We start from the raw sequence: 27,594 nt of genomic DNA on the forward strand, positions 1-27,594 counted from the left end.
CATATTCACATGACGTGCAGTACATAATGTTGTGCAGATGCTATGTGGTAGGTGTTGTACCACATGTTTAGAGAAAAGTGAAAAAGCCTAAACTTTGTACATATTCAGGACAGATGAAAATAATTTCTTTTTGGTCTGATGTTTTTGCTCATTGGATAGCACTCTACCAACTGAGCCATGCCTCCAACCTGGAATTTGTTTCTCTTTGGTATTTTTTTAATGTGTGGTTAGTTGAAATCTGGATGTGGAACTGTATAGATTGAGGGCGGATTGTATTTTAAAATAGGAAAAGCTTATCAAGATCACACTTGGGTATGTATTGAAACACAATACAAGTTCAGTCCCAGTATTGAAGCACCTTGTGCATTCTTCCAAGAAATTTGAACAGATTGGGCCAGATATATTTAGAAGGCTAGGGAACAAACAAAAAACAAAAAACAATAATGAGATGTGTTTTGATGAGATCAGGGTTTCTCAGATGACTTCTATTTGTTGTTGCTTGTTTGGTGGTACTGGGTTTGAATTCAGGATTCTGTTACATTAGAACTAAGCTACCATCTCCCTCCTTGCTTTTCTTTAGTTGATTTTCAGATAGAATCACACATTTATTTGCCTAGGTCTCTTGAGTAATTGGAATTATAAATTTGAGGCATTACATAGCGGTGTCTTAGATGAGCTTGTCAAAGGGTACTGTATTGTGATTTCATAAACTTAAACTGAAGAATTGTACTCTGAATTCAAGAGAATATTTCTAGACTGTCACTATAATTTTTTTTTTTTGTCGGTCATGGGACTTGAACTCTGGGCCTGAGCATTGTCCCTCAGCTCTTCAGCTCAAGGCTAACACTCTGCCACATAAGCCACAGCGCAACTTCATTGTCACTTTATAATATTGGTATGTCACATTGATTTTGTTTTTCCTGGTCCTACGGCTTGAACTCAGGGCCTGGGTGCTGTCCCTGAGCTCTTTTGCTCAAGGCCAGTCTTCTACCACTGTGAGCCACAGCTCCATGGCTGGTTTTTGAGTAGCTAATTGGAGATTAAAGTCTCATGGGGACTCTCCTTACCTTGGCTGACTTTGAACCACGGTCCTCAGATCTCTGCCTCCTGAGTGGCTAGAATTACAGGGGTGAGCCACTGGTATGACTGGTCACACTGATTTTTTTTTTTTTTTTTAAGTAGCATGTTGCAGTATATATTAGGGAGGCATATTTTGAGGGCAGAGAGGGAAGGAAAACCAACACTTCTGTGTTCTCCCCAAGGCTTAGTGGATGAGTGAGTGAGTTCTGGCTCTGTTAAGATATATGGAAACACAGACAGGAGACTAGGCTCACTACTATAGTGCGTAGACATTGACACAGAATGGTGGCCCTAAGAACTTCCAAGGCATGGTCCCTCTTGAATCTAGTTCCAGACCAAAAGAAGGAAAAGGAACTGTGCCTAAGAAACTGGCTCCATTTGAATGCCAAAGAAAATTTGCCTCATGGAATGGAAATTCTGAAGCATGTTATATAATGCCGAGCTATTAAATACACTTGTAAGATATATCCCATATGGAGCAAATAGTCTGCTATAATCTGAATTTTGCAGTCCAGGAACATTTAATTATATCGGGTGAAATGCAAGTGATCCTGGAAATTTGAGACTCTTGACAAATCCAATCTATATTGACTTAAATTTTTATTTGTTTTAAGATACGCTATAAGAATTTACCTCACAGAGTTTAGAAAATTTACTTGAGTATTGATTGGCCAACACAGAGCTATCAATATATGCATATTAATTCTTCTGCACATTGATAACAGTTATAAACAGGGGGGAAAACATGTCCAGAGTAAAACAGCATTAAAAAAGAATTCTTAATTGCTCAGAAAAAAATGGAGCCAAATTGTTCCAGTTTGAGTATTTGCGATTTCTCATTCGTGAATTCACACATAAACTAAGTTTGGCATTTTCTCTTTTCTGTCTCATGCTATGTTTTCATTTCTCGCTCACCTAGGACTCCTGCAGTTTTATGCCTAGAATATTTCTGTAGTGTCACAGCTGGCATTCCTCTGTTTTCTCACATTCCCCCCTCTGCTCCCTGGCCTTTAACTCTGAGCCTGGACACTGTCCCTAAATTCCTCTTGCTCAAGGCTAGCACTCTATCACTTGAGCCTCAGCGCCACTTCTGGTTTATGAGTAGTTAATTGGAGATTAGAGTCTCAAGGATTTTCCTACCTGAACTGGCTTCAAATCACGACCTTTTGATCTCACCCTCCTGAGTCACTATGTTTACAGGCGTGAGCCACCATCTCATTCCTGCCTTGCCTGCTTCCTGGCTCTGAAAGAACAAGCAATAACCAAACAGTATACTACTGTTTGATTGACTATTACTTTTACTTTTTCATTCCACTCATCAAAAGCTTCATTAACTATACAATTAAGAATTTGCTTCCCTTTTTGAGTGCTTGCTTTCTTTTCTTTTTGGCGGTCATGGGACTTGAACTCTGGGCCTGGGCGCTGTCCCTGAGCTCTTCAGTTCAAAGCAAGCCACAGCACCACATGCTTCCCTTTTTAACAATAGAATATTGTCAACTTGTAGCATGTAAACTTAGCCTATCTTTTGTCTTTCAGGATCAATGTGACTCCAGAATCAAATGGATGAATGAATATCCCTATGAAGAGAAAAACAATAAAGGTTGGTTATTCAAACTGTATAATTGCATTGCAAGTATTACCCTGTAGAAAAAGTTCTGTTGGGCTGGGAAGGTGGCTCAGTGGTAGAGCGCTTGCCTTGTATGCATGAGGCTCTGGGTTCGATTCCTCAGCACCACATAATCAGAAAAAGCCGGAAGTGGGGCTGACTCTCAAGTGGTAGAGTACTAGCCTTCAGCTGAAAATCTGAGGGACAGCACACAGGCCCAGAGTCCAGGCCCCACGATCAACCAAAAAAAAAAAAAAAAGAAAAAGTTCTGTTGGGAAGTCATTCACATTAAAACATTTCTTTGTCTGACTAGATGAGATATTGGTCAATCGTGGTACATATATATCTATCTGTAAAATATAATTTTTCTGGGGTTGGGAAGGTGGCTCAGTGGTAGAGCGCTTGCCTTGCATGCATGAGGCCCTAGGTTCGATTCCTCAGCACCACATAAGCAAAAAGAAAAAAGCTGGAAGTGGCGCTGTGGCTCAAGTGGTAGAGTGCTAGCCTTGAGCTGAAGAGCTGAGGTACAGCACCCAGGCCCAGAGTTCAGGCTCCACGACCAGGACCCCCACCCCCCAAAAAAATACAATTTTTCTTTTTTAACACCTTAAATTTAATATCTTAAGAAGGCAGCCAGCAAATGCAACTGTCATTCTTTTCTAGGACTTTTATTTAATGTTGTAGTTACAGAAGGGTGGAGATCACTGAATAGCGTCATCTGCTGTTGCAGAAGAGAGAGGAGCAGAGGGGATGAATGGAACTATGGTGGAGGTCGTGAATTTGTTCATCATAGGACATGTGTGGAATATCACAATGCAACCTCATATTTATGTTAATTCAAAATTAAAACAATAAATGCACATTAAAGAAAATCATAGCTGGGGGCTGGGGGCACATGCCTGTAATTCTCGCTACTCTGGAGGCTGAGATCATAGGATCTTGGTTGAAAGCCAGCTGGGGGAGCAGTCTCCTGAGGTTCTTATCGCCAAATAACCACTTAAAACCTGAAAGTGGAACTGTTCCTCAAAGTGGTACAGTAGTAGTAGTCTTAAGCAAAATATCTGAGGGACAGTGCCCAGGCCTTGAGTTCAAGCCCCAGGACCAACCATTAAAAAAAAAGAAAGAAAGAAATCATTAGCTGGGTGCTGGTGGCTTATACCTGTAATCCTAGCTACTCAGGAGGCTAAGATCTGAGGATTGTGGTTTGAAGCTCGTCCAGGCAGGAAAGTCCCTGAGACGTTTATCTCCAATTAACCACTAGAAAACCAGAAATGGCTCTATGCTCCACCCAGAGAGCTCAGGGACAGTGGCTAGGCTTGAGTTTAAGCCCTAGGACTGTTTAAAAAAAATCATTAGAGAAATAGAAAACCACTTAATGACACCTGATGACTGGTCCCAATAAAAAGCCATGTATTACAAGGGAGGAGGCAACAATGCTTGGGATAAGAAATGTACTCATTACCTTGCTCATGTAATTGTAATTCCTCTGTACAGTATTTTCCACAATAAAAAACATTTTAAAAAGCCAGATATTGCATAATAAACACCAGCTCCTCAAAAAATAACCCTAAAACTCATCTGACATCCTGTGTGGTTGCTGGCCTGTTTTGTTCTACGTGCTTCTGTAGGTTTAGCTTTCCCCTGGGGAATTGAGAGACCTTCTCCCGCGCCCCCCTCCCCCCCCCCGTCCCCCCCACCCCCAGGAGGGTTTGAATATCCTTTCTCAGAGTCATAGGCAGTTCCCAATTAGAGGAGACAGAACTCTGAGAATATTGGTAGTAATGCATTTCTGGGCATTGTTTTATTTGTGGTAGTTGTTTGTGCACTTCTTGTACCTCATAGTTGATAAACTATAGAAATCATAGGTAATACCAAGGAAATTACCTACATTCTCTAAAGCTTTTATATTGGACAGGTCTGGTGCCAAAAAAAAAAATGTGCTCCTGACTACACAGTACATATAATTTCCAGGTTCTGTCCCCACTTATTCTCATGACGTTCAAGCACATGTACATCACACCAAGTCTTTCTGCCAGCCTAATAGTTGCTTACGAATGGATTTTCTCTACTGTCGCTTCCACTTGAAATTGCTGCCTTCCATCCTTGCTGCTGCATTTCTGCTTTCTATTGCTTGTCCCTGCCAAATGTTCAGAGGGATTATCAGCGCAGAGATGGTACCAGGAAACTACCAGGAAACTAAATGGGATCTGGAAACAGTTTCCCCTTATGACCTTAGTCGTGTCTTTGGGGGTGCATTTGCATTTTGAGGCCAAGTGTCCGGCATCCTTTTGTGTTCCTGTGCTAGTATGCCTGTTGGCTATGGAGATGAGGCTGGGAAATGGGAAACCTGGTTTGTGGCATATTTTCCTGGTGTAAATACTGTGGTTGACTTCAGTGGTTTATTTGTTAACTTGCTTGCAAGATTCCTTAAAATTTAACAATTGACATTTATGAGCTGGAGGTGAAGGAGCTCAGCATATCCTGAAGATAGTTTACAAAGTAAAGTCAACATTATGTGTTCCTTAAAGTTAGTGGGACTTGCCTTACTTCATCTTTGTATCAATATGGAAATGCTCTGCATGAATAATCACACTTAGCCCTCTCTTTAATATGTGGTGTTTGATGTAGTTATTGCCTTGTTTACCTTCGGTGGTCTTTAAAGTATTAAATTATTATATATCAATGAATTCATGTTAGCTTTGGAAAATTAAATAAATGTTCACAGTGTTACTGTTCTGTAACTAATTTCAGTGTAAAATCCATGATGATGTCAGGGACAATAAGGTTGTTAAAGTGTACCCTGAAGAAATATTATGGTTGGCTATAGTGTATTATGTGTGAATTGTTCTCCTTCTCCCTCCATCTCTCCCTTTCTTCTCTTGTGTACTCTCTCTCCCTTTCTTCTCTTGTGTACTAGCCCTTCTATTGTGTGCCAGTACTGATGCTTTAACTCAGGGTTTGGGTACTGCCTTTAAATTTTTATTTTTTTGCCCAGGTCTGGCACTCTACCAGTTTAACCATAGCTCTACTTCTGGCTTTTTTTTTTTTTTTTTTTTGAGACTCATAGATTTTAATACCTGGTCTGGTTGCAAACCAGAATCCTCTCAGATCTAGCTTCCTGATTGGTTAGGATTACAGGTGTGATTCTTTCTGTCTCACAGATAATTGCTTATGACTTCCAATTCCTTATCATGGTAGTAGCAGCTAGAATTTCACTTCATGTGTTTGTTTAACTGAGCATTTTATTAAAATAATTTTCATCTGTACATTTAGTTGTGGTTTCCTTTGAACAGAGGATAATACATAATGCACTGATGCTTCATTTGAAGTCTGTTTTAATCTGCTGCTGTTTTAACCAAGTCTGATTCAGAGAGAAAATAGTAGAGATTGAAATTTTATATTTTTATAGTTTCTGGGTAGTTTTTTGGTTGTTGTTAGTGTTGCTGAGGTTTGAACACAGCACTTGCTAAGCTGTTGTTCTAGTCATTGGACTCCAGTCCTAGGTTTTACTGGTTATTTTTGAGATTTTTTTTTTTTCAAATATGATCCTTCTACTATACGCCTCTCAAGTAGTACATTGAAAAGGTCAGAATTAAAATAAAGTTTAAAACCTGCCAACAGTGGAAACAATATTAACATATTCTTCCTAGATTAAAAGGGATGTGATTATGAATCATACCACTTTGAGACCTTGCTAGCTTGTCAGCAGATAAAAATCTTGCTGAGAGCCACAGGGTATCATGGGGTGTGCCTTTATGCTTAGATTTTAAGATACAAATAATCAATTTGAGATTTATAAAATTTTCATTGTGTCAGAGAGTCTGACTTGCAAGAGTTGTCTTTATCTGCTTTTTTATTTTTTTATTTAAAATGTGTGTGTTAGTCACTAGTGGCTCATTCCTATAATCCTAGCTCAAGAGGCTGAGGTCTGAGGATCTTAGTTCAAATCCAGTCTGAGCAGGAAAGTTGTAGAGATTCTTAACATCAGTTAACTAGCAAAAATGCTTGATTGGAGTTGTGGCCTAAGTGGTGGAGCTCCAATTAAGAGCAAAAATGCTAAGCAAGAGAACAAATTTCCATTTGAACTACCGCCACCCTCCTATACACATACACTCCATTTGTATTAGGTTCTTCCTTTTACTCAGTTTTATTGCACTATAAGTTTTCCTTTTACCGTGTTATGAGAAAACATCATATAAATTCCAAAAATTCCTTCATGTTTCTTGTTCGCAAACAGTAGCATAAACAGAATAGCTCAATAGCTATGTACATATGACCATATAAGATAATGTCAAGCAAAATGAACTCCAAGACATGGACACAAGAGGTTTTTCTTTGTTGTTGTTGGTTTTCTCATGATTTATTTTTTTCTTTTGTGTCCCCCTCCCCCCACCCCCATGGTTTATTCCCTGTTGTCACTGTATTTGATTTTGGTACCCCGGGTATATATACATTTCTCTGAACTAGGGAAGGGAACGGGAACAACAAAATGGTGAGACAAAGGACAATGGGGAAACCTATACAACAGTGTTACTCAAGACAATATGTTGGAAATGATTTGTACAACTTGGAGGAGGGCGTGGGGGGGAGGGAAAGAAAAATGGGGGAGGGGGTAAACAGACAAGAGATGTAATCACTACCTTACTTATGTAACTGTAACCCCCTTGACAATAAAATTTAAAATAATAACAACAACAAACCTGGTGACATAATTCTAACGCATGTCAGCAGTTGCTGTTGCTGTTAGAATGGCGGTGTGTTGGCGACCTGGCTGCCGGCTCTGCTTCCTTGGCTTTCCTTGCCATTTCATCTGTTTTCTCAGTGCTTCTCAGCAGCTGGCTTGGAGCAGATGTTCAGAACATAGACATGCAAACACATCAGACCAGTTTGTCAGAGTTGACATTAAAACTGTTGCTCTGTGATTACATCTGATAAACATTTTAAACCACTTGGCATTTTTCAGTGGGGGTGGTTTTTCACTTTTTTTTCTATTTGGAAACTAGAAGAACCATAGCAAACCCTTCTGAAAGTGCTCCATTCCATACCCAGAAAGGTTTGTTGTGTTGTGGTGGGTGTGCTGACTTTCACTTGCTTCCTATGATGTTCTGAAGTGTACTAGTTACACGACCTCAGAAGATGTGACCACTGCCATTCAGCTTTCTTCCATTTTGAAATAGTAGTCATGAGTGCCCAGAAAGCCTTAGTTCATAGTTCGTGTTTTGAAACAGGGTCTTGCCATGTAGCCCAAACTGTTTTCAAATTCCCAGTCCCCCTACCTCAGTCCCCTGTGTACATGGATTATAGGCATGTACCACTTTGCCTGGTGCACCACAGTTCATATACTTGAAACACCAGGTCAGCACTGGGATGCTATAATTGCAAAGACCATCTGCTTGTAGGCAGTAATTGTGAGCACGTACATGCACGCATACAAGCACACAAAGCCAATTCTTGGCTCTATAGGAATATCTGTATGATCTTAGACCTATGCTTCCTCATTTGTAAACTTTTTAAATTTTCTCACCTGAAAAGTGGATCTGATCACATCTGGCATGCCTAATTTCAAAGCTGTTTTGCAGGCAAAAGAAAATGAAGTACTTTTGGGAAAAGTTTAAAGCTGTGGAACATAAGAGGTGTGTGTTGTGTGTGTGTGTATGTGTGTGTGTGTGTGTGTGTGTGTGTGTGTGTATGTGTGTGTGTGTGTGTGTATCAGTGTGTCAGTGTCAGTATGACTGATTTGATATCACACATTAAAGATTCATGCATTGTATGATTCTTCCCACTATGTCAAAGATTTGCAGAATATTCTAGAATTACCCTCAAGCATGCTGGGAAGTCACGTCTTCTGTGGCCTCCAGGGTGCATTGCTGCTGTCTGTTGGAACTGGTGGGTTATGCGAGCATTATGTGAAATTCTCCTGGCCACTTCGTACTTCATATTTCGTCCATCCTATTTCTGAGCGCATGTCATTTGTATGACAAGTTTTTTCTTTCATGGAGCCAAAGCAACAGATCTGAGAATGATACAAGCTAGTAGATACATCTCAGTTTTTATTCAGATATCCTGAATTAGGTCACTTCAGCTTCATGTCCTCATTTATCTTATCTGGGAAATGAGAAGAAAATCGTATGCAGGGTTTTGAAGAAGATTATAGAATTGTTGGAGTAGAATAGCTTTATTTGAAAAGATGATGCACTGCTCATTTTAAAAACACTAAAGCATGCAAAGCCCATCTCCTTCCTGCCTCGAACTATCTGATAACGTTCCATGAATATCATTTGTAACATCTCTGTGTGCATAAATACAAGTAAGTGCTGATGGTTTTATAGTCATAGCATCACATTCAGACTTTACATTTCCACACATATAGGCCCGTATTTATTCTGTTATTTTTTTTTCTGGTTACTTCCAAACCATCCATAAGAAACCAATTAAAGGAGTTATTATTAATTTTAATTTAATGTCCTTTTACCAAATGTTGATACTAATAAGTAGGAGCTGGGGGAACAACTTTCAGATCCGATTCTGGTAATTCTGTTAAAAACAACTGAATTAGACTTTCAGTAACATTTTTTGACCTTTTTTTGGTTTGTGTTTGGTGTGAAAATTAGGAAAATTAATGACATTACTAGTCCCCCCCCTTCTTTTTAAACTAGTCTTTTTTTGGGGGGGTCCGGTCCTGGGGCCTGAACTCTGGGCCTGGGTGCTGTCCCTCAGCTCTTCAGCTCAAGGCTAGTGCTCTACCTCTTGAGCCACAGCGCCACTTCCGGCTTTTTTTCTTTTTTGCTTATGTGGTGCTGAGGAATCAAACCCAGGGCCTCAGGCATGCAAGGCAAGCGCTCTGCCACTGAGCCACCTTCCCAGCCCTTAAACTGGTCTTTTAAATTAAGGTTCTTAATAATGGTTACATTCTTAGCCTTGTCAGAGTAGCTCCTGCCTGTAATCCTAACTAATCCTGAGATCTGCTATCTTGTTATCCTTGTAATGCTGAGAGCTGAGGACCAGAGTTCGGTGTCAGGCTGACCAGGATAATCTGTTAACCAGCAAAAAGCTGCAAGTAGAGCGCCAGCCTTGAGCAAAAAAAAAAAATAAATAAAAAAAAATTAAGGGATAGTGTGGCCAGGCCTTGAGTTCCAGTCCCCATACCCACACAAAAGAAAAATGCTTACTTTCTGATTTTTAACTGTTACCAGATATATTGAGCATTAATATATCCCTCAGAATATGAAAAACAAATTTCACTGCCATCTGTGATTTTTGAAGGCAAAGTAATCTTTTCTTCTTTGCTAGTTTCCTTCATTACTCAAGATGTCCATAGACTCTTGTGTGTGCCTGTGCTTGTGTGTGTGTTTGCCATTTCTGCCCAAACTCATATTCTTGCTTGCCTGTTTCAATTAGGTCTAGAACTCTACTACTTGAACTAAATTTCTGCTTCTGTTTTGTTGTTGTTTGTTTGTTTGTTTTCCCCCTAGTTACTTGGAGGTGATGTCTCAGGGACTTTCTGCTCAGGTCAGCTTTGAGCTACAATGCTCAACTTCTGAATAGCTAGGATTATAGGTTTGAGCCACTGGCACCTGACTCACAGACTGCTTTTGATTAGGTCTTGGTTTTTACTATTCTATATCATTTTTTCCTTTAGATCTTACCCTTCAACTTTGAATAGTTGAGTTAGTTGTCATGTCAGGAGATTTAAAAGTTATATTGTAATTACACTTTTTGATTCATTCTTCCTGGTTAATTGAAAATATGTATGGCATTTCTCCTTGGTATTTCATATCTGTGGGTTTTTTTTCATATCTTTAACTTTTATTTTACTTGCTGTGCTTTCCCATTGACCAGTTTTTTTCTTACTGTGGTTTCAGTCAAGGTCTTATATTTTGTTGCTCCCAAAGTGGCATTCATCTCTGCAGTATTTCTTAAGCTTTGTTGGCTTATTTGCATTTCTTCTGATTGTTTTCTTCTTTATTTTTGAACCCGTGTACTTCTTCCTGAATGCATGTTTTGTACCTCTTCTTTGATCTTTTTTTTTTTTTTTGAGTCTATAAAAAAGTTTTACCTTTCTAAATTCTTCATCTGTTGGCTTGAGCTATTTCTCTGGTGCTGTTGGTCTTCATTGACCTTCTGCTTGCATTTGTCTTGGTTTTGATATTTGTTGCTTTTACATGCCATTCCCCGATGACCTCACTTGATTATTGCCCGTCATTCCCTGGGGCCAGCATTTGCCAAAGTGCAGAAGAGCAGAGACAGTGGTGGTTGGAGTAGGACCCGGATGTGTCCAAATCTGTGATTGGAGTTTATTTCAAATCCTGTGTAAATTAAGATGCCATGTTCATAGTCAGGTCCAGTGGCTCACAGTTGTAATCCTAACTATTCAGGAGACTGAGATCTGAGGATCATGATTTGAAGCCAGTGTGAGCCGGAAAGTTCATGAGACTCTTATCTCCAGTTAACCACCAAAAAGCCAGAAGTAGAGCTGTGGCTCCAGTGGTAGAACACAAAAGTCTTGAGCACAAAAGTTCAAGGACAGCAACCAATCCCTCAGTTCAAACTGCAGGACGGGAACCAAAACAAACAAACAAACAAAGACAAAAATGAAGATTCAGCGCCATATCCAGCAGTCCTGGATGAGGGAGGTGGCTCTATGAAATGGGTTCTGATGTTTGCTTTCTCCTTGCTGCTTTCTCTTTTTTATGAGCTATTGAGTTTGTTTTCATGTGATTTTCATGTAGATGTGTGTTCTAACCAGAGTCACTAGATCATCCCTTGGTACCTGTGATTTGTACTTTTAGGAAATCATGTCTTGCCCAAGTTCTGAGGGAAGAAGAACACACCAGCTTCCCGGGAAATAACATTTCCTACATGGTGACAGGTATGCTTTGGCAGTTTGAACTTGCAACACTGGTTTCCTTTTTTATTTATTTATTAATTTTTATTTTTATTTTGTGTGTGTGTATTCAGTAAATTGGAGAATTTCTTCCTTTTTCTTTTCTTTAAATTCCTGCTTTTTTCAAGCTGCCTTCATATTTTTGTATTTTATTTGTTTATTTTGATTAAGTATCTTACTGTGTAGCCCAAGCTTGTTGCTGCTTTAGACTCCCAAGGACTGGGATTACAAGTGTGTTTTATCATGCCCAGTTTCACTGGGTTGTCAAAGGAGGCAATAAAAAGTTTTTACCCTGTAATTTGTAAGTTCTGGGGCTTGAACTCAGGGTCTCGGCGCTGTCTGTGAGCTTCTTTTACTCAAGGCTAGTGTTCTACCACTTGAGCCTTGGCGTCACTTCCCACGTTTTTGGAGTGGTTAATTGGAGATAAGAGTCTCACTTTTCTGCCTAGACTGGCTTCAAATGTGATCCTCACATCTCAGCCTCCTGATTATCTGGGATTGTAGGAGTGAGCCACCAGGGCCTGTCTATTTTATTACTTTTAATAGGTGTTCCTTTTCAGGCACTGAAGGGAACATTTGGAGAGTACTGAAGTTGATGTAAGGATTAAAGATAGTGCTTTGTATGAGGCCTGCTAGTTCATTCCTGATTCTTTTTGTGCTTAATCACATTTCTATATTTCAATTGCCCCATCATGGATGAGGGGAATGATAATACTGCCTACTCCTTAAGGTTGTTATGAGAGTTAAATAGGAAAAAGTGCATTTCTGGTGTATGCTTGTAGTCTTCACTACTTGGGAGGCTTAAATAAGAGGGTTGCTTGAGTCCAAGTTCAAGACTCATCTCAGTAATGCAGCGAGACCTAGTCTCAGATAGTCAGACAAGACTAACACCATACAGAATGTCTTACAGTTAATGCTCACTGAAATAGAATTTTTAAAAATTATTTTAAGTTTTACAGTCTATTTGACTTTAGGAAAATTGGTTACAGAGGCCTGTGTTCCTATGTTTTCTTTACTGTGTTCAAAAAAAGCCAGCCTATGCAGTGCGACTATTGTATCAGCATTTGATTTTAGGATCCGAGGACCTTGAATTTGCCCCTTTCTGTGGATCAGGAGCAGACACAGCTGGTTTTCTCTAGGAGGAAGCACAATTCTTGAAGACGCTGGATATCCTGATTGTTGTCATGCACGTGCTGACTATTCCTCTCCTGTTTGTCATCAGAATCAGCAAGGACAGATTAAGCATTTCATATTTTCTAGACATTGGGATACAGAGAGGAATTGTATGCAGCTCTTCCCTCACGTCTTTGCTGTCTCAGGATAGACAGTAATTATTGTACCTTGATGTGATTAGTGCTGGCCTTGAACTCAAAATTCTGCCTGTCTCAAGAGATTATGGGCACATGCCTGGCCTATAATTTAAATTTTTGTTGTTGTTTTTGTTGTTAGTCCTGGGGCTTGAACTCAGGGCCTGGGTGCTGTCCCTGAGCCTCTTTGTGCTCAAGGCTAGCATTCTACCACTGAGTCACAACTCCACTTCAGGTTTTTGAGTGGTTAATTGGAGATAAGAGTCTCATGGGGACTTTTCTGCCCCTGAGTAGCTAGGGTTATAAGCATGAGCTATTGGCTTCCAGTTTTGGTTTTCTTTTCTCTCTCTCTTTTTTTTTAATTTGTAAGTTATTTTTGAACTAAATTGCAGATATAGTTCTTAGTGTTTAAATCAAGAACCTAGAGATCAAGACACTTTGCTTGGTCAGTTCTATTGTAGACTTCTTTTATGTGCTGAATTTTTTTCCCTGTGTATTAATATTACCAAACTTCAGATGTGAAGATGGAAAGTGTTATCAGTTAATCATAATTATGCTTATAAATTTCTTCTCCAGAGTATATTGTATAAAAGAGAATATGTAATTCTGGCTCCTGGCCTGTGCCAACATTTATCAGTCTCTGAAATACCGAGGGACTTTCACTAGGTTACACAATATTTATGGCAAAATTGAGGAACTGTTTAATGACTTTTGCTTGTGCTTCCCTTTTAAAAAGTTCCTTTTGGGATAAAAAGACTCCAACAGAGAAGTTATGGTGGAGGTGGAGGTGGTACTTTTGAAAAGACTGTATAGAAGGGTAGGAACTGAGTCATTATAGGTAGAGAAGTGGTAAGTGCAACTTACTTTTGAAGGAGCGGAATGATTGATTTATGCCTATCATTTCTGTTGGCTCTATGCTAGAATTTCAATGCATTTTAAATACTTACAACCTGCCAAATGGGGTAATGATTGAGCCCCATCTTGTCCCTTGATTGCTCTCAGTGGTGTTTGAAGACTGTTGAAGCATCAGCTACTCAAAGATGGACCTGGCATGAATTTGTCATTCCCAGGGCCCATTGCTCTGGGAATGTCGAGTGCATGTATCTCAGAGACAGGTAAAGAGACAAAAAGTTAGGAATGTCTGTGTTAGAAGCCAGAGCACTTACTTCTTGTTCTTCCATAAACAGGGATGTTGCTATTATGCAAGAGATTATCATAGAAAAGTCTCTTTGTGGTTTTTGAATGAGAATTTGGAGCCCAGTGTGTTTCTTTGCGTCTGTCTGAGAAACCGAAATGATAAAAGCCCGAATGGCCCCTTTTTATAACCTGTAGTCTTCTCATGGAGTCTGTAGGAGAAGCTGATGTCAGTTGTGGCACAATAACAGCATCTTCCCTGATTTTCTTCTCAAGTCGTCCTGAAAACATCTATCTTAGAAATGTAGAAGCTTGCTGTTAGATGGCATTCCAAGAATTACATCATTTACCTGGCTAGTCAAAGGAGGAGGAAAAGAGCAATCAAATATATATCAATAGATTGGCAGGTTTGGTAGAAAGGCCTACGAGGAACATGATTATTTGATATTCACAGATTTAAAATTCCTGTGAATTTGTTTCTCATATTTAGGCCCTGATATGTATCTTTGCAGTACATGTGTGAATAAAGAAGTAATGTAAAGTGTGAAAGAGAACAAAAGAGTGATAATGAGGAAAGGTTGAACATATTAGCACTCAGTTTTAATCCCAGCTCATTGGGTAGCTGAGGCAGGAGGATCCTTTGAGTTCAACAGCTCAAATCTGGGCTATATATAGAGATGAAGGGAGAGAGGCAGAGAGGGAGGGGAGAAGAAGAGAAGTGAGAGAAGGAAAAACCCAAAAACAAAGAAAGAAGAAGTAAGAATCTGTGGCTTTAACAAAAAACATTTTCCTATGCAAAAAGTGTTCATAAGCAAAACAAATCCATGATTATATATGATAGATGAAAAAAATGAGATCCTGAGAAACAGACAGGTGAATCATCATATACAATCTATAAATGTGGAAAATTGCTTGGGTTAAAGTTAATATCTAGTAGCTGAGGGGATGGTCTAGTTTCTTGGAGTTAGCTATGTAGAAAATGTCAACTTTCCTAAACACTTTCCTGAGCCTCAGTGAGGCTGTTTTGGTAAAAATACCTTGGATTTCCTTTAGGCTATTGTTCACTATAATAGCAACTCTATGATAAAAGTGCTTTTCTAAAAACAATATTGAAGATATTTACAATGATTAGTCTCAACAATTACATACCCTCACACTTAGCAACAAGTGTTAAGTGTTAAATGTGCTTTTTGACCATTCTCTTTGCCTAAGCTTATGTTTCTTTTAAATGCACAGTGAACAAGAACAAAAAAAAATGCTTTTGTGTTGAACTTTCAGAGGATTTCCCTCTGCTCACTTTTTCCTCATTATTTTTTGTATTATAAATTAAGCTTCATTTATTTCCCTAACAATAAAATAATTGCTTATGTGGCATGATGAATATAGTTTTCATCTTTTGCAAGATCCGTGTTTTGAAAAGTCTTACTTAACCAATGAAAAGAAGGAATCATTCTAGTTGAGAAAGCAGAGGTAAACATTCTCTCTGAGGTATTTGATATATACAAAAAGAATGAAGTAACTGGTATGTATATTATAAGGTATAATAACAAAAAGAAACTCAAGTCACGATTCCAAGTATTTTTAAAGTCCTTTAGTCCTAGAAATGACCATTACAAGAATTTTATTTTATGTTACCATCTCTATTTTTATAATAATTTTCATTATATATAGCTTCATATTCAAAAGAATTCATAATTCCTTAGAAAGGCAAAATCAAAGTTCAACAAACTAGACCACCAAGTAGGGTATACTCCAAAGGGTTGTGTTAGGGCCAAAGAGAAAGAGGTAGAGGAACGAAGAGGAGAAGAGGGGGAAACACAGTCAAGAATTCAATGTATATCCTACAAAATTAAGATGAGTGAGGGAATGCATGGGTAGGGAGGGATGGGCGAGCATATTGAAAAGGAAACATTGATCAAGATACATTGTATTTATAAATTGCGTTGTTAAATGACAATTGCTTTGTATAACTACTTAAAGAAAATAATAAAAAGAAAAACTATATTAGTTACTTTTTGCTTGCTCTGGACATATGAAATAGGTGTATGTTCTTTTTGTGCATGTACATGTACTGTTGCTACTGGAGCTTGAATTTAGGGCTTCAGGTTCTTTGCTTCCTCCCACCCCCTCACAGCTGGTGTGCTCTGCCATTTGAGGTGTGTGTTCAGCCTGGCATTTTGCTTTTTTTTTTTTTTTTTTAAATATTATTTTATTTTATTTGAGAACATACTGTACAGAGGGGCTACAATTACATGGGTAGGATAATGCATACATTTCTTACCAAGCATTGCAGCCTCCTCCTTTGTTTACCCTTCACCTCCCTTCCCAGCCTCCCCCCTCCCCCCACCCAATTATACCCCCCTCCCCCCCCCACCGACATTGTAAAGCTGGTTTTGACATGACATTTTGTACTTCTCATTGTTGCAACAGATCCACCTGAATCCTTAAACGACTTGTTTGTCCCCATCTCCTCCACATGTTATACTGACATCAAATATAGTGAAAGCGGGGGTTACACTGTGGGGGAGGGACATACAAAGCAACAAAGAAATAATCTTATAAATGCGTTAGAAACACATGCATGAAAGAAACGAAAACATTAAAATATATATTTAAGGGTTCATTTTCCTAACATCACATTATCTGACCTTTTCTGCTTGACTCATACCTATACTAGATATTGCAAATAAGGGAAACCATGGGACCTATGTTTCTTTGGGCCTGGCTTACTTCACTTAATATAATTTTTTCCAAGCCTTTCCATTTCCTAACAAATGGGGAAATGTCATTCTTTCTGATGGAGGCATAGAATTCCATTGTGTATATATACCACATTTTCTTGATCCATTCATCTACTGAGGGGCATCTGGGTTGGTTCCATGTCTTAGCTATGGTAAATAATGCTGCAATAAACATAGTTGTGCTGGTAGCTTTAGTGTGGTCTTGTTTGTAAACATTTGGGTAAATGCCCAAAAGTGGGATTGCTGGATCATAGGGGAGATCTATGTGAAGTCTTTTGAGGAACCTCCATACTGCTTTCCAAAGTGGTTGAACAAGTTTACATTCCCACCAACAATGAAGTAAGGTTCCTTTCTGTCCACATCCCCTCCAGCATCTGTTGTTGTTAGAGTTCTTGATTTTTGCTGTTCTAACTGGAGTGAGGTGATATCTCAATGTTGTTTTGATTTGCATTTCTTTTATGGCTAGGGATGTTGAACATTTCTTCATGTGTCTATTGGCCATCCTTCTTTCTTCTTCAGAGAAGCTTCTCTTTAAGTCTTTCGCCCACTTATTTATTGGGCAGTTGTTTCTTTGAGGATTTGTTGTTGGGTGGTTTAATTTTTTGAGTTCCAAGTATATTTTAGATATGAGACCCTTGTCCGTTGTATGGCTAGTAAAGATCTTCTCCCAATCGGTGGGCTTTCTATTGATCTTGCTAGCTATGTCATTTGCCCTGCAGAAGCTCTGCAACCTTATGCAATCCCATTTGTCCAACCTTTCTTTGATTTGTTGTGCTTCCGGGTCTCTATTCAGAAAATTTCAGCCTGAGCCAAGGAGACCTAAGGTTTCTCCTATTCCATCCTGCAATGTTTTCAGAGTGTCTGCTTTGAGTTTCAAGGTCTTTGATCCATTTGGAGTTGATTCTGGTGCAGGGTGATATATAAGGATCTAGCTTTAGTTTTCTACATGTAGTTAACCAATTTTGCCAGCACCATTTACTGAAGAGGCTGTCTTTCTTCCATTCTATTGTTTTAGCTTCCTTATCGAAGATTAGATGGCTATAGGTCTGTAGGTTCATTTCTGGGTTTTCAATTCTATTCCATTGGTCCTGAGGTCTGTTCTTATGCCAATACCAAGCTGTTTTGATTACTATGGCTTTATAGTAGAGTTTGAAATTTGGTATTGATATTCCTCCAGCAGTGTTCTTTCCGTTGAGAAGTGTTTTTGCTATTTGGGGTCTTTTATTGTTCCATATGAATTTTTGGATTGCCTCTTCTATTTCCTTGAAGAATGAGGGTGGAATTTTGATAGGTATCGCGTTGAATTTGTAGATAGCCTTGGGAAGTATTGCCATTTTCACGATGTTAATCTTGCCAATCCAGGAGCATGGGAGGTTTTGCCATTTTTTAAGTTCTGTGTTGATTTCCTTTTTCAAGATTTTAAAGTTTTCATCATAGAGGTCCTTCACTTCTTTGGTTAAGTTAATTCCTAGGTATTTTATTTTTTGTGGGGCTATTACAAATGGAGTTGCTTTCCTAATTTCAGCCACACTTTTCTCATTGTTGGCATATAGAAAAGCCATTGATTTTGGGGGGTTAATTTTATAACCTGCTACTTTGGCATTTTGCTTTTTAATTGGACTAGGAGAGAAATAGAAGTTCATGGAGGGATAAAGAAAGGTAAATACTGCCAAAATAGGTAGATTATTTACAAGTTGGAAATTTGCAAGTGGAGCACCTGGGTCCTTGAAATGGTACTTTTATCAGATTTGAAGTATTACAGGGACATCTTGTACCTGTTACATTATTCTTTTTAAGACATGTTCAGTGTCTCCACAGAAGAATTTAATTCTTGTTGCTTCAGAAGAAAAAAAAAACCCACCTAAGCCTCATATTTGAAAGAACTTACTGTTCAAGTCCATTCAGTAATTTCTTACCTTTTTTTCTTTTGGTGGTGGTGGTCGTGGGGCTTGAACTCTGGGCCTGGGTGCTGTCTCTGAACTCTTCAGCTCAAGGCTAACGCTCTACCACTTGAGGCACAGCGCCACTTCCAGATTTCTGAGTGGTTTATTGGAGATAAGAGTCTCATGGACCCCCCCCCCCCCCCCCGGGCTGGCTTTGAACAGCGATCCTCAGATCTCAGCTTCCTGAGTGGCTAAGAGTTCAGGCATGAGCCACCCGCGCCCCGCTAATTTCTTATCTTTTTGATGCTGTTTGCTAATTGAGCATGTGCTAGGGACCATGTTGTTTTGTTTTTGCCTTTATTCTTTTCTAGGAACTGGATGGGTTGAGTATCTCTAAAGTAAGTAGCTATAGTGGCTTTAAAGGCATTTATCCATACAGGGTAGGGAGAGACTGGTGAAATAAATTCTGTCACCTGCTTCATAACACCATTGCTCAACAGTGGACTTGATACTGCTGGTGGTGGTTCTACAGGATTATAATAAAGTAGAAACATGCTTGCTGCCATGTGACGTTGTCGCTGCCCTAATGTTGTTAGCCCCATGCTTACATGTTAGTGACAGTAAGTGTGTTAAACAAATCTAATGTCCTGAAAGCACAACACACTGAATTATATGGAGTGTGTAATACTAGAAATGATAGCAAACACCTGTGTTGGTGGTGCCTGTGTTTACTGTTCTTTTTACTTTTACTTCAGTGGGTACTACTACTGACAATTTTTTTCCACTCTAAAATAGTGTAAGCCAGGCACCTGTGCTCACTCATCCTTCTTGGTTCAACCCAGGTGCTGTCACTCAGACTTTCCATCTTCTCTCCCTTTAATTCCCATTCAAATGTTAATATTTGTGTTCATAGGAAGGATCAAAAAAAGTTATTTAAAAGCAAAGAAACTCATCAGAGTTCAACATTTCTGCCTTTATCCTGGCAGATGAAGTCTGGTGCTAGTGGCTCATGCCTATAATCCTAGCTACTCAGGAAGCTGAGATCTGAGGATTCCCAGTTTGAAGGTAGCCCAGGTAGGAAAAGTCCTTGAGACTTAGAAGGGAACTGTGGCTCAAGTAATAAAGCACCATCCTTGAGGGAAACAAACCAAGGGGCAGTGCCCAGGTCCTGAGTTCGAGTCTCATTACTGATACCAAAAGCAAAACAAAACTCAAACAGTGTATGCCATGCAATTTGTACCACTCATATTCACATGTCTGGTGATTACATTATTCTCTTGTGTTTGGTTTAATATTGTGTTGTTTTATTCCTTATGGCTCTAGGAGTGATAGTCTATAGTATCTTGTACACTCCAGATGTGCAGTAAACTGTAACATTTAGTTTTATATATTGAATTCCATGATATTTGTACCATGATGAAATCCAACATTTCTCAGAACTTTGCCCTATGGTTAAACCATTACCCAGGACTTTGGGACAGTATATATCAGACTCATATCTGACAAAAATATCCTTCAAACATGAAAGGGATTTTCTATTGAAAGATGAAAGTTAAGCTGAAAGAGACCTAAAGGAAACTAGAAGTGAAAAATTAGGAGCAGTGGAGAAAGTCACTGACAATGAACAGATCCTGACCAGGTGAAGGAACTGACAAAAGGACTCACAACTTACAAGTCTTACAACTTAAGAAGTTTAATATTTATTGTGAAAACAATAAGTAGCTTTTCAAGAGCTTTACTAAAGAAATTGACACAAGGAGATTGCATGTCAGAACTGAATGATCATCAAAAGCATTGGATTGACTAGTATGTAGGCTTACCAGATAAAGTGCTGGAATCTTCACTCAGCATTGTAGAGAAAAAAAAAAAGGAAAATGTTTAGGAGATTAAAGGAGATTTAATTGAAATCATAAGGAGAGTTAGAAATTATACTGAAGTGTAGCTTGGCCACTTTGGTGATGGTGCTAATGGAAAGCTAAGGTTTATATATAGTAAGAGATCTTCTAAACCCTATGTGTATTCTCTCTCTCTCTCTCTCTCTCTCTCTTTCTCTCTCCACATGCACACGTACATATATACATATATATATTTTAATAGGGCAACCAAAGTTCTTATGTTCCCTAAAAAATAACTTTTATATTACATATTCACTATGTATTCGAGTTTTAGATGTTTAGATGAAAATGCATGTTTCCATAATGGAAGTTTTTAAATGGGAATATATAAAGTTGCAGTGCATGTTGAGCTTCAAGATTTCCTTTGCTGATTTATGGAGAAATTAATAAACGTATTGATTAACTGCTAGTGTAGAACTTTTTTGCTTGGTCTTCTGAGAAAGGAACAAATCTGCACTATGAATGATATTATTCTACAGCAAGTGATATTGTATTTTAATCGCTTTGGTATTAATTCATGGTTCTTTTCCATTACCTCTCGTTTTGAGTTATTTCTCTTAATGACTTTCTTGGTCAATCAGTTACTTTTCTATTCTCAGGCTTATTAATAAAGTAATTGGATCACTTTCTCATACAACTTTGAAAAAATGCAGAGGCCAGTAGTCCTTTTGACAGTTTCTATGGTAGTGAATCATTTTATTGGTTTTATTAGTGAATAGTTCATTTTATGAGGGTCTGGTGGCTTTTACATTTCCTGACTTCTTGCATATTTAAGTATCTGTTTGTTTACCTAAAGAATATTTTGTCTTGCCATCCTTGAGTTGTACTAAAAATTAGTAGACATTGTGTCTTTGCCTTTGGCAGACACCAGCCTAATTTTTTTTCCCTCTCTGTGGAACTGAATTTCCCTTTCCTGTTTGAACACTTGAAATTTCTTTTTCTTTAGGGAGAGTTTATACAATTATTATTTTTCCACCTAGTTTTAGTTCTTCAGGTTCAGCAGTTTTTGAGTTTTCTTCATGCCTTTCATCTTTTCTACATGTATGCGCACACATACACACACACACACACACACACACACACACACACAGAGTTTTTCTCCTTTCTACTGGAACTGTTTTTTTAAATTATTAATTCAAATTTTAATGTTGTTTCTGTATTTTTAGCTATCCATCCTCATTTTTTGTTTTTATTTTATACATTACTACTTCGTTGACACATATTTTCATCTGTTTTGTATTTGTCGACTGCAAAATCTTTTAAATGTTAATTAGTTTGATTCCAATCTTGAGCCCCTCTTTTCTCATCTTTTATTTCCCACTCAAAGTTCTCTTAAAAGGAAACTTTTCTGTTCTACATAGTGTGTTAATTTAGGGATGATTGGGTTTTCTTTCCTTCTCTTCCGAATGCTTTCCCTTTTTCCCTATCTATCGTTTTTGTTTTTTTTTCCCCTAGATTTTGCCCCATAATTTGTGCATATTATTCCGTTTTGTCTTGCTATTGTGGGCAAATACTCTGCTTGATGTGTTGGTTAATTCTTATTTCTCCTTTGAATACCATAATTGAGGCTTGTCTCTTTTCCGGTAGGGGTTATCATTTGAGAAATGGTTTTTGTCTCTTCTCTGTGACTCAAGGTGAGGAGCAGGAGGGCCTATTCTGAGCAGTTACTGGACTGGGTTAAGTTGATATCTTTGCCCATCTCCCCATTCTGGCCACACTTGAACCATAGGACCTTTGCCCAGGAGCATGTGCATATATACTTCACACTGGTTCAACATCTTTCAGGGAGGTCATAAGACTAGTCCTTGAGGAGCTGGGTGCAGTTGTTTCCTACTATGGCCTTTCTCTTTCTCAACAGGAACATTGTTTCTATTTTGCATGTGTGTCTGGGGGGCGGGGTTGAGAGGGCGGGTTCTTTTTTAACATATGCTGGTATTTGAGCTTGAACTCAGGCCTTCACATTCTCAGGTAACCACACTCCTACTTCTGGATGGTTACTTGGAGATAAGAGTCTCATAGACCAGGATTGCGTTTGAACTATGATCCTCAGATTTCAGTCTCCAGAGTTAAATCAGATTAACAAGCACCAGTGCCTGGTTCAGATTTTTCATTTATTAAAAAACTGAAATGTTGGCTCAGTGATAGAATGCTTGCCTTGCATGCATGAAGCCCTAGGTTCGATTCCTCAGTACCACATAAACAGAAAAAGCCAGAAATGGTGTTGTGGCTGAGTGGTAGAGTGCTAGCCTTGAGCCCTGAGAGACTCAAGGACAGTGCCCAGGCCCTGAGTTCAAGTTCCAGAACTAGCAAAAAACCAAACCAAAACAAAAAAAACAACACTGAAGTGTTCTCCACAGAGTAATTATTTAAAATTACCAATAGCCAAGTTATTTTACACATTTTTCCAAGGTCCATTATATTCAGAAAGCAAAATGATCTTGACTTTTCTCTTCTGTGTGTTGTGATCACAGTTTCTTTTGCTAACATAGACACAAGTGACTGTAAACTTCTGTCCTTTAAGGATACTCTTGTTAGATTTTCTGATTTTCTGTGAGTTTTACAGGACGAAGTTGTCCATACCTTCATGAGACCATCTCTTGGTGGGCATGAACCTTTGTTGGTACTGAAATAAATCCAGTTCTCACTGAGGAAAACATATACATCTTTACTGTGTTCCTGGTGACTCATTAAGTCTGTAAAGTGCAAAGGAGCAGCAGCAGGTCACAATAGGGAGCAATTTCAGCCAGGAGTGTGTCACCTTATATTGATCTACTTGCTATTTGTTTCATTTATGTTTGGTGCTGCTTTATGGCAGCACTGATTACTGTGAACTCAGTCTGCCACAGAGCAGCCGATAAAGTAAGCTGAAATGCATCAGGTTAACAAGAAACTCGCAATCAGCCTTCACATTTAGTTTATGATGTGGACATATAATAAACACAATACTTTAGTACTCAATAGGATTGCGTATTGAAATGACACAGAAGGAAATTTAATTATTTGTAATGTGTATTAAAATTGGCCATCCCTAGATGGGAGGGGAGGCTCAGTGATAGGGCTATAGCCTTGCTAAGCATCAGGCCCTGAGTTCAAATCCCAGTTACTTACATAAAGAACTAAACAAAACAGTGAGGCTCGGATGTAACTCAGTGACAAAGCACTTGCCTCCCAAGTGCAGCATCCTGGGTTTGATCCACAGTACCAAAAAAGAAAGGACCAAAAAAAAAAAAAAAAGTTGTCTTCTCCTTAGGAAATTGAGCTGTAGCTCAAAGTGCCTTGAGCAAAATAGTTCAGGGACAGAGCCTAAGCATTGATTTGAAGCCCCATGACCGATAAAAGAAGAAAAAAGTAAAATATAAAATAAGCCGGCATCCATACTTCAAGGCTGTAACTTGTAGCTTTACTCAGGAGGCTGACATTTGAGGATCCTGGTTTAAAGCCAGCTGGGGCAGGAAAGTCTATGAAAGTCATATCTCCAGTAATCCAGCAAACAGCCCGAAGTAGCGCTCTGGTGAGAGTGTGAGGCCCCGGGTTCTAGCCCTAGTATGAATGAACTAACAAGTAAATGAACAAAATCAACTGCCTCTGACTGAGGAACCTGTCTGCTGTTGCGAGTGATTATTCAGTTGTGTTGGTAACTTTTTTTTGTTGTTGGTTGTGGGGCTTGAATTCTGGGCCTGGGCGCTGTCACTGAGCTATTCAACTCAAGGCTAGCACTATACCGCTTGAGCCACAGTGCCGCTTACAGTTTTCTGGTGGTTAATTGGAGATAAAAGTCTCAAGGACTTTCCTGCCTGGCTGGCTTTGAACTGTGATCCTCAGATCTTAGCCTCCTGAGTAGCTAGGATTATAGGCATTAGCCACCAGCACCCGGTAATTTTATTGCTGCTTCTAATGATTACAAGTTAAACCTTAAGGACTGTTTCAAAGAATTCAAGTGACTCTTCACTGGAATATTTTCCGTCATATTCTCTCAGTGTGAAGAGGGAAGTTTCTTATTGTCAGTATTTCTTTTTCCTGATGAATTCTAACTCAAAACATGAAAATAGTCTTAAAATTCTTACACAGTTTAACAGGTTTAACAGGTCATTCTTTTTTATTTTCTGCATATGAAGTTCTACCCTGCCCCATTTATTAAGGCATTGCAGAAATCTGAAGCTTTCTTTGGCATTCAGCACAACCAGCATTTTTTTCCCTGTCAGTTTGTTAATTTCTTGGTTGTGCCTCTTGGGTATATTTAGTAAACATTTAATGATTGTACAACACCAAAAAGTCTGTTGATTTGACCAGTTGCATTGTATATCCAGTGAACTTCTGAGTAAAAAGCCTTTTTTTTTTTTTTTTTTGTCTGTCTGTGAGGCTTGAACTCAGGGTCTGGACACTGCTCCTGAGGCTCTTTGTGCTGAAGGCTAGTGCTCTACCACTTGAGCCACAGCACCACTCCTACTTTCTGAGTGGGTCTTTGGAGATAATACCTATGGGGACTTTGCTGCCCAGACTAGCTTTGAAACGCGATCCTCAGATCTCAGCCTCCTGAGTAGCTAGGATTAGTGGAGTGAGCCAGCAGTGCCTAGCTCAGAAAACATGTTTAAAGCTTCCCTTTTCCCCTAATGATTCATTTGATAAATTTGGTTACAAATTCAATTAAGTATTCCTAGTACATGCTGCCCCTAGGGTGTAGAACTGTCATTGTGATTAGGAAGTCCGTATAATGACAATTGTTGTGGAGGAAACTGTTTGCTATTCAGATAGGATGTCTTCACTTTGAGCCTAAGGAGATATCCTCCTCACCCTGCCTTTCTCAAGCAGGGACCTCAGAACAATTTGCTTTATAGTTTGGTACCTTGCTAACTTTTCCTGTTTTGGAAGACACAGTCATGGAGGTAGACTGGAAGTGGTGGTTTAGGCCAGATAGCTTATTTGTACATCTCCTGACTAAAAGCCAGTATTCTTAGCATTGAATCTCTTATGGTTTATTACTGCTTCTACGCTAGAGGCTGACAGGGGTCAGAAGCTCTGTCTGGGGCTTGGTTGCTGTGCTTTATTTTGTTAAGGAAGTTCATGTGTTTGGATCGCATTATGACTCTCCTCCAAATTATTAAATTTGGTTTAAAACCTTGTAAGTATGTTTGTGTCCATCCTCCACCTTTTTTCACTCATGTCATTTTCCTCCCTAAAGTCTAGATTACACATGGGAATGAGAACATGTGATATTTGTCTTTGTGTACCTAGATTATTTCCCTTGCATGATGAGCTCAGAATCCCTCCATTGTCCTGCAGATGACATAATTTTATACTCTTTAATGGTTGAGTAATACTCCGATATGTGTGTATACATATATAAGTTGATCTGTGCTTGTTTCTGTAATTTGGCTCTTGTGAATGGTGCCGTAGTAAGTATGGATGTACAGGTATTTTCTTAGATATATACAAGAATTGAATAGATGGATTCTATGGAATTCTGTTTTATATCTTTTTGAAGAACTTTCATACTGATTTCCGTGGTATACTACTTTACTTTCCCTCCAGCAGGGTATAAGGCTTCCTTCCCACCCTACCCACCCCCACATCCTCACCAACATTTGCTGTTACTTGTCTCTGATGTTAGCCATTCTGACAGGTGAGATTAGAATTCCAGGATCCTTTCTTAGCCTAGATTTTTAGACCTTGCTAAGTTCTAAATAATGTTCTTAGCTTTGGGGACTGCTGTTTATTATATTTAACATTTCTAATCCGGACCAATTTAACTTTGAAAGCCACTAACCAGTTTTCTAATTTTCCAGGATGCTGTCTGACTGAATTTTAATTTTTTTGTAACCTATAATTTTGTTTGAAAAACACCCCTTCATTCCTCTCTGCTGCTCCCAGCCCTTGATTTAGCCCATGAAAAATGGGTGACAGTGCTGCACTGAGAAATGTTTTCCAACAAAAACATTTGGTAAAATACACAAAGGATTTATTTGGATATGTCTAAGAGCCTAAACATTGGATTCAGCTGCCAGCATGTTTTTTGTTGGCTAATCTTCCTTCAGTGTTTCTGCATTTTTATAGGCCAGCTGCCAAGTTGTCCAACATTCTGGTACCTCTTGTGGGTGGAAGTGGGCATGTGTGTGGGAGGGAGGGAGGGGTATAGAGTTGGAAGCACTAGAATGCTTCTGTGTGCAGCTAGTTGGCATGTGTTAAGACTGGTAGAAGTTGGTCTCACCTGTCTGGAGGCATGTAGTGCTGAGGAACTTCGTTGGCCTGTCCTTCATGGCTTGAGGAAGCCTCACAGATACCCTGTGACCATTGATTCAAGACAATCAGAACTTAGCCTGGGTAGGAGGGAATCAAGATGGTGCAGTTGAGCTCTACTCTGTTGTTATTGTACAAAGAGAAGGCAAAAAGTACTTACAACAATTCCTTATAGGTTTATAAGTACATTACCACATTTTCTCATTTGATTAAAAAAAACTATGACATTGATTAAAAATGCATTACACTCATTTAAACCTCTTTGTACAACTACTTAGTAATAAAAAAATAAAAAGAGAGGGGGCTGGGATGGTGGCTCAGTGGTAGAGTGCTTGCCTTGCATGCATGAGGCCCTGGGTTTGATTCCTCAGCACCACATAAGCAGAAAAAAGCCGGAAGTGGTGCTGTGGCTTAAGTGGTAGGGCACTCACCTTGAGCTGAAGAGCTGAGGAGCAGCGCCCAGGCCGAGTTCAAGCCCCATGTCCAACAAAAATAAAAATAAAAATATAAAAAGAGAAAGCTACTGAAGCAGATAATACTCCTAATGAGGAATTAACCACCAAACTGGAAGTGTTGTTGCTATGATTGAAATTTCTCTTCCTAGAGTCTACCTCTGTGTTCTCTCTATGAAGCACCAGAAATAAGGTGTGGCCTCTAAAAGGCCAACTAACCTAATGCAATAAAAGATTGCACTCTGCTCCTACCCCTACCTAGCTCCAGGAGATCTATTAGTAACAAAACCATTGGTTGTTAATGTAAGAACTAGAGGATTTGCAGATTTGAGTAGCTGAGATGGTCCACTGTCAAAAAGGTCCCTAAATATTAAGAAT

At 39.0% G+C, this 27,594-nt stretch overlaps 1 protein-coding gene across 7 annotated transcripts in view; it reads left to right on the plus strand.

The window, feature by feature from the left end:
• Window positions 1–27,594, plus strand: part of LOC138814056 (Krueppel-like factor 12) — a 713,678-nt gene that overhangs the window by 461,735 nt on the left and 224,349 nt on the right. For 6 of the 7 annotated variants that reach the window (XM_070002854.1, XM_070002850.1, XM_070002849.1 and 3 more), the window contains one exon: window positions 2,617–2,680. The exons of the other annotated variant lie outside the window; for it this stretch is intronic. In XM_070002854.1, the coding sequence (XP_069858955.1) occupies window positions 2,648–2,680 (33 nt within the window). In that variant the 5' untranslated portion in view covers window positions 2,617–2,647. The remainder of the gene's footprint in view (window positions 1–2,616; window positions 2,681–27,594) is intronic. 7 annotated transcript variants of the gene reach the window in all.

The sequence above is a fragment of the Dipodomys merriami genome, unplaced genomic scaffold, assembly GCF_024711535.1.
Source record: "Dipodomys merriami isolate MVZ:Mamm:240054 unplaced genomic scaffold, mDipMer1.0.p SCAF_6, whole genome shotgun sequence".
In the NCBI taxonomy this organism is placed as follows: Eukaryota; Metazoa; Chordata; class Mammalia; order Rodentia; family Heteromyidae; genus Dipodomys; species Dipodomys merriami.